Source organism: Cydia splendana, chromosome 9, assembly GCF_910591565.1.
Source record: "Cydia splendana chromosome 9, ilCydSple1.2, whole genome shotgun sequence".
In the NCBI taxonomy this organism is placed as follows: Eukaryota; Metazoa; Arthropoda; class Insecta; order Lepidoptera; family Tortricidae; genus Cydia; species Cydia splendana.
Window position 1 is genome coordinate 18890402 of NC_085968.1, and position 11963 is coordinate 18902364.

An 11963-nucleotide genomic window follows, 5' to 3' on the forward strand; every position below is an offset into this window, starting at 1 on the left:
TTGGATAGAAATATAAAAAGTAGGTGAGTTGACCGTGACGTCAATGTGTACTGAATGTTTCATATAAATTCCATATTAGCAAATAGCAGGAGAATACCCTATCCTAAAATACTCTTAAACACCCACTATCTTGCTCGGCCTCGGCATAGCGTTGTCGACTATTGACGACTGTGGCGATCAGTGTTAATTGTAGGCTTAAATATAAGTAACCTAGTAAACTCCCTCGGCGGATGCCAATTGGGCGCGTGATGTCGCAGGTCTAAACTGGTCTGCCGGAAGGGTTTGTCCACACTATACGCAGCCTGCTTGTCGAAGCGCTCCGTTCGCTCTAACTCCACCAGCCGATCCTTGTCCAGGTGTCTGCAAGAGAATCCAGCGTGAAGGCCTTTTTTGTGATAAACAGATAACCTTCTTCTATCGCTTTTAAATAGTGACCTGGAAGTTTCAAAAATTGGAATTTAACCAATGAAGGAGATGACGCCCGATTCGGGCCTCGCGAGAAGAGGATAACATAAACTTAAAACGGTGCAATCTGAGTCCAAGTACAGTGAAGGGGACTCCACTGACGTGTTATCACGACAAGTATGTGGCGGCACCTGTCGGAGTAGCGCTCCCTCGCGTGTCTTGACAGCTGGTGCGGGCGCTCCAGGCTGTGCAGCACGCGCGAGCCGCCCGCCGCGTCCGTGGCCAGCGAGATGGACGACACCAGCGACGGCCGCGCCGCCGACGTCTGCACAACACAACACACACATCCTAATTATTTTACAGTACTTATGGTGTTAATTTACCGCCCTAGGGCGGTAACTAGCACTATACGTCCGTATGTCGAAAATTTAAACGGCCATATGTACTGTAAAACGTTGTACAATACACGTGCCAAAAGGTAATTCGCAACTCGTGTCGATTTAAAACACTCCCTTCGGTTGTGTTTTAATTTATCGCTACTTTACTTTTTTTTACATTTCGCACTTGTATCGTAATGTACTATTTCAATTCTTTGGTTAATTGTTATAATTATCAGCGTATCTAATACGATTTAATAGCCATCTGTTAAGGTCCAGAGGTTTAACCTCGTAAGGCTCGCCATACAAAACATTCCTATTTCTAATTTAAACCTTGTTGTTTAGTAAATAGCAATGAAATTCGATTGCTTGAAAAAGCAGTGAAACATAAGAATTGCTACTTTATTTGATGTTTGAAAGCTTCCAAATAGATTGAAACGTACTGTACCGTGTAATATGGGCCCTTCCGAGGTTAAAACTTCGATTGACAAGTGTCGATCACAATATTCTTTATCGGTTTATGCTTTTTTACAAGCTTTTATTTAACTTGCCCTGTTTGTTAGTGTGGGTCAAATCTTGGAAACTATCTTGGAATTTGACCCACTTCCCGATTTTCGATTGAGCTCAAATTTTGCATACATATCGACTACCGTAGGCTCAAAGGGCTTAACGGACAAAACGCGATCTTTCAGGAGAGCCAAAAAACAGTTTTGTTTTGACAAAAAAAATCATAACTTTTTTGTTTGTATGAATAAACTGATGCCTGTATGTGGCTTATTCTTAACTTTTTGAGCTCTTTTAAACTGATTGCTTGAACTTATAATACAATGCTTATTTACGAAAATAGCATGTCCGTTACGCCAAAAAACACGACTGTTTTTAAGAACGGCGTTCCTTAAGCCTCTTTTTTATGGTTTATCTTATTAGAAAAAGGGCGTAATGTACAAAAAATTAAACTGTTTTAATACCATTTGGCGTAAATCCAACAATTTCGTTGCAATATTGGCAACTTGCATTTAAGGAACACTATACTTCTAAGTACTATAATTTACAATTTATTTTTCAAAAACTTATAAAAATGTATTCACTGTTAAGTTTTTTCCCCATTTTTGTTATTTTGGATACTTAAACGTGGAAAAGGTCGTTTTTTTAGCCTCAAATCCAATGTTTTCTTTTTTTATTTGTTTATATTCCTTCAACAGAATCACTGCTGTCCTACCATCTATATATATTTATGTACTTATATCAAAACAATTTATAAAAAATACTTTTACTATAAGTATGTACCTATGCGTTATTTCTGTTTGTAATCTAAATTTGATCATAAATTTTACTTTTATATACTAGGTATAATACTATTAGGTACAATAGTAGTTTTGACATTTTGTATGTCTGTTCAGTAAAACTTAATGAATATGCGTTTATTTATGACATAACATCAGAGTAGGTAGCAAAAAAGGCATATGGCCAGGCCTACGTACTTCTATGGATTTTAATCCAAACGTTATAGACAATAACTTTCATAAGGTTAATCCTATAAATTAGGGTTTAAACAAAAAAGTATTAATATTACGACTAAATCAAAATTGCAAATGGCCCTGTCACAGACAGAACTAAAAGTTATCAGTCTAACGGTTAGCTTGACTGAAGTTTAGACTCTAACCTTAATTAATCGCCATAATTATCATTTGGATATAGTCATGTTTTATTATTTACATAAAACTGATGAAAAAAGTACCCACTACTTCAGTTTAAATTGTCAAATTTTTTTATCAAGTACTTACTTGATAAAAAAATTGACATGGAAAGTACTAGGTCATCCCACTTAAACACAAAAAGCAACAATTATAAACTAGAAATTGTACATAGTACGTTGGCGTATCTTACATTGAATTCTCTAACACTCGTATAAATATCCACTAGTTATGGGCGTAACGTACATTTAGCACTCAAAATTCTATTGCATATAGGCGTAACTGACAAAAAATTAGCACATATTTAATAAAATTTCCGATGCAAAAGGGCCAAAATGTCTCACAACATTTTTTTGAATTGGCAGATACGGCAAAATGCGTTGGAAAATTGTGTTCAAGCATTGATTTTTCATAGGGCTAATCGGACATTTTTTTCAAGTTATCGAGACGTTAAATATACCATTCGATAGAGAAAAAAATACATTTTCGCCATTTTGTCCCTTACGCCCTTTGAGCCTACGGTAGTCGATATGTACATCGGATGGCAATGCAATATTATAATGACATGGATCTGTGATAAAACAAAGCAAACTACTTAGTTATTGGGGTTGTTAAAATTATCTCGATGAGTATGATTTGCCTGTGGAAAGAAAAGTACAGTCAGCGATAAAAGCTTGTACCAAAAATGTTTTTTCTTTTTGCCAAAACTTTGTACGTACCTGTAGGAAGGGTTGGGGCTGCGGTTTCTGCAGCGGGCTGCTCGGGCTCTGCGGGGAGGCCGACTCGCACGACGACCCAGCCGATTGCTGCTTCAACTAATAATCATTATCAGACGGTAAAGGTAAGTCAGCTATAGTTTGGCCCAGGACTGTCTCATTTCAAACATAGACGGAGAAAATCATCTGTCTTTCTCTTACGCTAGTACTAGCACCCAAGTGAAAGGAATGAGTATAGTTTTCTTTCTCCTTACTTACAGATAGATTGTAATTGCCAGACTACAGAAAATTTGCTAAACGGGTGAGGTGGTTAAAAATGTTAAAATGGCTACATACTCTAATCTGTCAACAACAAGTGATTTATTAATTTAAACTTTATTGCACAATAAAAATCACGTGAAAATGACGGACTTAATACGGTAAGGCTTTCTCTACCAGTCAACCAAAGGAATAAAGAATTGTTAAGATAATTTTGAACACCTTACCTATTTTGCTACTTTTGATGCTAATTGTACAATAATTACTTTATTAAAAAATACTTGAAACCAAATTCAAGTACACCTTTTGTCAAATATTCGATCTAATAGATTGAATACGACGTCAAATTATAATTTACCTAAGACACAAAAATGTAGATCCACCATCCCACTAACCCGAGGTTACGCGGTCAAACCGTTAACCCAGTGTCAAATAGTACTAGTAACCATGGTAACTCCAGGCTCCAATTTCACCACGGTGACAGGTGCGACAATTGTAAAACATCACTGTTGCTGACGTCACAGGCATCCATGGGCTACGGTTACCGCTTACCATCGGGCGGGCCGTATTCCTGTTTGCCACCATCATTGTTTTATTAAAAAAAACTTTATTATATCGGAAAAAACAGATATTTCTCTTGCTAATTTTATGACAATTGTCACAAGAAACGCTACAATTGTCACGAAATTTCGACATATAACTCATTACCTGTCCAGAATTACCTACAATTCTTCTAAATCTTGACAATTGTCAGAAACTTCGCAAAAGAAATATCTGTTTTTTTTCCGATATAATAAAGCTTTTTTAAATAATACAATGATGGTGGCAAACAGGAATACGGCCCGCCCGATGGTAAATGGTAACCGTAGCCCATGGATGCCTGTGACGTCAGCAACAGTGATTTTACAATTGTCGCACCTGTCACCGTGGTGAAATTGGGGCCTGGTTTAATCGGTTAACCCCGGGTTAGTAGGATGGTGCAAGTGGCGCTTAGTCATGTCTTAGGTCAAGTTTACGATTAGCATTGATATAAGGTCTAAGTAGCCCCATAACTTGCTGAGAATCAACAGAAATGAAAAAGTGTATACCTTGCGCTTGGTCAACGGTGTACTCTCGACGGACTTGAAGTACTTTTCGTGCATGGAGTCGTCCGAGGCGTCCTTCCGCGGCGAGACGAAGCTGCCACTCCTGTTCAACCCTGCAACAACGGCTTAGTTCGTATAGTCTGTCGATTTGTAGCTGGCCCCGAACTGCTAATCCTTTGGCTATTATTAAGTAAAACCGCACGTGCTACTTACCTGCAAAAAAGGGTCTTAATTCTTCTAATTGGCACGTGAGCGCGGGCTAGTCCAACGCTCAAAAAACCAGTGTAGGTGCGCTTTCCGATAACGCGCCTTTGTTACGCATCTCGATGACACATTTTAGATTGATTCGACTGGCCAGCACTCAGGAACCGTAGAGAATTACACGACCCTTTTTTTACAGGTAGAGGCACGTACGGTTTTACTTAACAATAGACAAAGGATTAGCGGCTCGGGGCCAGTTACAAATCGACAGACTACAACTGCTATTACGGAAAAAAAAGTTTTCACTGTTAAAATGTACTTTAAATTGTATTGTATAGAAAACTTTATAGTTCACTGCTTGTCGTTGATCAGTCTGTCAATCGAGATTGGTGCAACTGGCTCTAAGATACGGCCTCCAACTGGCTAAGCAACCAGCGACGTGTTCCGCGGGGCGTTGCACTTGGACGCCCCGCCGGTCGCCAACACTCGAGCGACCACTCAGCTTACACCCTATACTTGCCGCAATACTAAGTGGTCATAATGCCATCTCTTTCACACTTGGTTGCACTTAACAAGGGTAAAGGAGATGTTATGATCTCAGTCGCCAGTTGGTATAGCGTTAAGTATAGTAACAATGTATTGCTAACAGCAACACTCTTAACTGACCATAAGTGGGCCTTATGTCTTTGCAATAAGGTTAACGATTTGTCAGTTAGCAGAATAGGGTTGTTGACACATGTTGAATTGTATAACTAAATCTAGTGAAATAGATCGAGAATGAGCAATTTATTGCAATAAATTGGAAACTTAAAAAATATATCAGAATAATAAAAAAATACAAGACCTCAAAGTTTAAAAAAAAAAAAAACTTTTTTTCAAATTCCAAATAGGAAAAAATAATGGTACCATTCGATTCCTTACATTTTATTAAAAAAAATATTGTATAGCAACAATATACATAAACGCAATATTTCACCGACAAAATCGCAATTTTCTTGTTTTCCATACATCGAAACGACTTCTAACGTTACACGGTGACGTCATAATGTATTGCCATTTTGTTAGAAGCGTTTCGTCAGTAAAATGCGGGTGCCAGACTTTGACCGTCATTTGTGACTTTTGTATTGCTTTAAGTCAGCGGTCGGCAACTAGCGGCCCGCGGGCCGCATGCGGCCCGCGAACCTCCCACTTGCGGCCAGCGGGCCTCCCTGGCTATTTTGTATGTAATATTGACAAAACGACAATGTCTGATAAAGTCATAAATATTAACAAAGTGCGGCCCGCGTCAACTTCGGTAACTACTATTTGGCCCTTGGCTGCTAAAAGGTTGCCGACCGCTGCTTTAAGACAATGGGTCCCATACAGACATTTGATCCTCAAAACAAACCTGATCGATTGATACCATTAATAAAAAAATGTCAAATACCCTATTGACGATGGTACGTACCTGCGTGCGGCGACCACTTGTCGGCTTCAAGCGGCGGCGCGGGCCCGCTGCGTTTGCGCAGCTGCGGCGTGCACACCGGCGCGCACGCAGCCGCCGCCAGCTCCTGCTGATACACATAGACAACCCGTTAAATGTAGGAACAGGAATATATACAGTCAACCCAAAGTATTGGTTCTACTCGGCTCTGCGGACCACTGGCTAAGAAGCAATTTATTAATAGACAGAACAACACTGTATGGACTTTAATCGTCATTAGGTATTTATACTTAGAAATACATGGTTGCTGGTCTTTAGCAAAATTTTGATTATCACTGAAAGGTTGAATAACTGATCCAAAAATTTGAAGACAAATTAAATATTGGCAAGAGTAGAGGTAGCAATATGGTATGGAACGACTTCGCAGATATTCCTTTTATGTGATATTATTAAAAAGTCAAATATTTATTCAGTTAGGCCACAATAAGGGCGCTTTTATATATTAATCTTACGTGTGCCGCGATAATTTTTATGGTTCCGTACCCAAAGGGTAAAACCGGGACCCTATTACTAAGACCCAACTGTCCGTCTGTCTGTCACCAGGCTGTATCTCATGAACCGTGATAGCTAGACAGCTGAAAGTTTCGCGACGCGACGTAGACAGTTGAAAGTTTCACAGATGATGTATTTCTGTTGCCGCTATAACAATCAATACTAATAGTACGGAACCCTCGGTGGGCGAGTCCGGCTCACGCTTGTCCGGTTTATTTTTTTCAAGTAATTTCCCAGTTACAGATAAAGACAAACGATTATTAGCTAATTGAGGCTTGTAGCACGTTTATGAATTAAGGGGTTAGTCCGCCCAATTTCTCTCTTCATTCTTGACAAAGTGTTTTTATATTTTCAGCAGTCACGTCTTTTGCGGTTAACCATTTAATTGCATTGTTTTCATTGAATATGCTTTAAGCTCGGAGTAATTAACAATGGAGCCGCCATTAACAGGCGTTCCCCTCTGTCGAAAATAGGCGGCCAATGGTCAACCACATGTCAACTATATGTATGGACTGACGTTTATCTGACATGACGTACCTATACATTTGATGTGCCCCTCCCCCGCAAAAAACGGCAGACTATTTTGTACCGAAAATTTTAGACATGGCGTCTCCGTTGGTTATATCCTCTAAGGCTTTAACCTTTAAGTACATTAGCCACGAAACGATTTACTATACACAGTGTTTTAGGACGATAGTGTATCTAAAGTTACGTCACGCGTTCCGCGGGTCAGTGGAACAACTGGGTCATATGCTAATCGTATGTAAATTCAAACCCGTTTCAATCTGAAACGAGAATGAACAGTCACGGGCATACATTTATGAGGTGAAATTAAACAAATGATTTCTTAGTACCAACTAAAACAATCATTTGCAAATATAAAGAATAAAATAAACTTTCACTCACTCCTGACGATTCTACACGACGAAACAAACAGAGAAGACATTTTGATTAAGTACTTCCGGTTATACTCACGTCGCTCCAGTGTAAGAGCGTGACAGAGCTATGTACGTATATAACAATGTCCCGCTCGCACACCGGAGTTCGGACCGACGTGCGAATTCGAATCCAATTTAAAGACTGCCATACAACGAAAATGGCTTGCGTTTGGCACTCTTTCGGTACGGTACCATAAAAAGTACCAAGCTTGACCTGCCAGTATGCATTTTCACTTACGGTACTCGCTTACGAAAGTTGCATGCCCGTTCCAGAGAAGAATCGCCTGTACGACAGACAAAAAATGTCCCTTATGACCAGAACTGGCTCACTCCGTCTCGCTCAGCTTGCCTCCTCTCTCCGCTATTGGTCGGTGAGTCACCTGCTTGCGACGCTGACTGCTGACGCTGCTGTCGGAGGAGCGGCCGGAGTCGGTGTGCCGGCACAGCTGGCTCGCTCCGTCCTCGCTCAGCCTGCCTCGCCTCTCTCCGCTATTCCTGAACAAATAATATTTACAATGTTACATAAAACCACAATAATCGAACTAAATTAAATACATACTTTAAGCAAGAGTGGAGCTGTACAAATGGCTGCACAGGAAACGAAATAAAAGTGTGCAGTTGCAGAGACCACGTTCTTCTAGATCTTGACGTAACTCAGAAGGTCAGAATAGAACTATGACATTTTTTCTACAATAGAAGCCAAAGAATAAGTGATAGTATTTTATAAATGGCCACACACCGAATGGAATTATGTCACCCTGCAGTTTGTGTGGCAGATTGACTTCAAATTGACAGATTGATTGATTAATAAATATTATGTTTGGGAAATAACACAATGTGAGTTTGACTAAAATGCTTCTTGTAACTGAAATCCTATATCTAATGTTAGTATGATAAACCTGGATTTCTCAGATTATGTCCTCACCTATGGTGGTAATGTGCGCGCCTGGTCCGCACCGGACTGGTCTGTGGCAGAGAGACATTCTTGGCGTTGCTGGGTGATAGTTTGCTGGCGCTCGCCGCTGTGCTGTTACCATTGCTGCTCACTGGATCTATTAATGATGGAGCCTGAAATGTAATGAGTCATTAGAAAGGAATAATTTGTAATATAAAAATCTGCCAAGACTGGTTCATAGTTATTTATTAATGTACAGTGAGCTGCAAATTTGTTGAATAAAATCTTGCATAAGGGTTAATTAAAAATTAACAATTAAGCATATCCATACTAATATTAAATACGAATATGTGTCTGTCTATTACCTCTTCATACTTAAAACCGCTGAACCGATTTGGACAAAATTTGGTTTGGAAATAGTTTGAGCCCTGAGAAAGGACATAGGATAGTTTTTATCCAACATAATTATCATCATTCTACACAGACGAAGTTAGAAGACGAAGGCTAATTTACCATACTACACAGGAAATTCGTAAAATAGTGTAAGGAAAGCCTTAAAGTTGTTTTGAACTTTTAGATATTACCTCATTAAATTCAATGAATATTATCTATTGTTTCAGCTAGGTACCTATTGAGTAAGAGTGAAAGTTTCGCAGAAAAGTATTGAGTTTGAATATCTGCATTATTTAGAAAACATGATTCATTTACATGTAAAACTTATTAACCTTTTGACCACCACAGACGGCTGTTGCCGTCATCGGAAAGTCTTGCCAAGGACGCCAACGACGTCAGCTTCGCCAATGCAATAGAGACTTACGCGGGACTCAGTAAAGTTCAATTTCACTTAAATAATCGCGAACGCCTGGCTTACGGGGCACGTCATATTCTTTCGCCGCCTGGCTTTCAAAAGGTTAAAATAATAATATTGCATTCCTTTTCCACAATTTATTGCAATTATCAACATAATAAAACTATTTAAACAGATTATATCTCATATACCTAGTAGAATTAAGTAGAAAATACAAACCCACACCTTCATAGTATTTTCAGCACTCATTTACAATATACACAATTATAATTCGAAAATTGATTTAATTGGCAAATTACTTCAACTACATTGGACTTGAGCACCTATGTTCCCAATTAAAATATCAGGTAATGCTATTTGCATTAAAGAAATTGGCACCCAAGATAAATTATGATCATGAAATAAGGTATAGACTATAGACAGACAGGCATCAAGAGAAAACATTAACAAGCAATATGTTTGTCTTTTGGCTTTGAAACCCCATATTATAATGTCTGTTTACATTGCCATCATTGTCACCCCTTAAAATATTGTTTAATAGATTCTGATGACATTTTTAAATAAGCTTACTGGGCCGTGAAAAAAGTCCACTCTGTAGATATTTACCTGAGGTGCAGCTTGGTTGGTCTGTGTGGCACTTTCCCGTCTTTTTAGTGGATCAGTGTTTTGTTTCAAAGTCTGCAACTTTGCCAATGGTATGATATCACAGTCCGTTGGCCTGTGCCATACAGTAGTCTGCAATAAGAAGTTTGGTTATTTATTTTATATTCATAATTCTGTATTTACCACAAGCTGTTGATCTGCAACCCTTTATGGTTGATGTTAAAAAAAATACATGAGTTAAAAAAAAGATGTTTCAGATTCAGAGTGTTTAATATTGTAAAAACGATATGGTAAAATGATGTTATTAGATGGTAATTTAAGCCATAAAATATCTAGTAATGTCCTATAAAGAGTTAACATTATTATTTAAATGACAAACTTTTAGGGCAGCTGTTGGATTAACTCATTTAGACAATAAACTTACTTTAGTAACAAGGGTGTGCATGTAGTCACCATCAGTATATTGGAGCGGCTAAGGCGCTCACAAATATCTGAACATGCCTCTATTGTCAGGGTATTAGAGTGTGTGTTCAGATATTGTTAACACCTTGGCTGCTCCAATGTATTAGATGGCGATTGTACAAGTTGATATTTCCAATATTCCATGTAAACATACCTGTGTTGATGCATTGTAGTAGTAAAATCTATGTGTGTTGATATCAAAAAGTTCCCACCACTGGGAAGAATCTGTCCGTTTCACTTTAACTCCCTAAAATGTAATAAATAAAATACACATGTTAAGGGATTTTCATAGTTTGCAGCAATAGTTGCATGATACACGAGAATAATATATAAAAAAATTGTTTACAGTCATAATAAGTAACTATGCTAATATACTGCAATGTTAATTAAAGTATTAACTACACAATTCCATCCATCACTCAAGTATACTTTGTTTTGTGAGACAAAAGCTACAGATTCTTCCTAAATGGGACACAGTTGATTCAATTACTGTGTTCCAATTCCAAAATAATACTCATCAGAACTGAGGAAGTTAACAGTCTGGCATTAAAAACCCACGCAGACTAGTTTATAAGCGAAATGTTGCGAAGATTATGCATGTATTCAGGATATTGAACTAAAAGTAGAACATTACCTCAGGTGGGTCCCATACGCATTCCCCCGTAGTGAGGTTAGCATACATATGTTCCTTTGTCTTGGGCTCGATTATTTCCACCCATTCTACCCTAGAATAAAACATCACCAACCAATTAACTTCACCCGCACTAGAACAACGCAAAGCACCACGGAAGGAAGAGTTCAGGGCGTGACATTAGCGATTTCCGCGTACTTTATTGATTTTGCAACTTTCAACTGAGGATATCGGAAGTAAATTTGACACTTATTTATAAAAAGCACTATATGTTTATATTACCTTTCTGAAGTCATTTTCCCGAAAAGAAAATCACTTTACTAAAGTTTTATATGCATCGTAAACAATCTAATCTGCCTAAAATACGGAGGACGACGGTCAGAAACCATCCATGTTTACGATAGTACGTTCCACTTGCCACTTGCGATGCGAGCAGCGAGTTGCGACAGTTTAGTCGTTTTTCGTTGAGAATGTGTTGCGACAGAAATAACAAAACGATAATGACGATAATGTATCGTTCCATTTCATTAATTTCGATATGTTTACGCATCAACAATTTTGTCGAGATTACATATTGGTTCTTTATATCCTGGCAAAGCAATTATTAACACTGTTTTGAAACAGTTACCGAAGGTTGAAGTTGAATTTCATATTAGTTACATTTCATCGAAGCATTTCATAATCGATTCATTCGATACTTACTGCAGTTTCAATATTGTACATTATACTGGCAACAAATTATGCACTAAGTATCCTTTATGAAGATAGCTTATGAAGCTTTTTTACAATATTGCAAACTTGTTTTTAGTTCTACTTATTAAATAACGTTATTAATATTATTGTCAAATCATTTGGTATCTTTTTTTTTTTAATAATTGATCATGTAATAAATTTACTACGTAAACATAATGTTAC

General features: G+C 38.1%; 1 protein-coding gene across 1 annotated transcript in view; it reads right to left on the bottom strand.

Moving 5' to 3' along the window:
* LOC134793784 (rho GTPase-activating protein 39) overlaps positions 1 to 11156 on the bottom strand; it is a 41623-nt gene extending 30467 nt beyond the window's left edge. The window contains exons 1-10 of the mRNA XM_063765456.1: positions 11052 to 11156; positions 10572 to 10664; positions 9959 to 10087; positions 8575 to 8717; positions 8030 to 8144; positions 6184 to 6286; positions 4539 to 4648; positions 3196 to 3291; positions 597 to 730; positions 211 to 360 (exon numbers count right to left, since the gene is read on the bottom strand). Coding sequence (XP_063621526.1) covers positions 211 to 360; positions 597 to 730; positions 3196 to 3291; positions 4539 to 4648; positions 6184 to 6286; positions 8030 to 8144; positions 8575 to 8717; positions 9959 to 10087; positions 10572 to 10664; positions 11052 to 11156 — 1178 coding nt within the window. The remainder of the gene's footprint in view (positions 1 to 210; positions 361 to 596; positions 731 to 3195; positions 3292 to 4538; positions 4649 to 6183; positions 6287 to 8029; positions 8145 to 8574; positions 8718 to 9958; positions 10088 to 10571; positions 10665 to 11051) is intronic.
* Between the last annotated feature and the right edge of the window lie 807 nt (positions 11157 to 11963).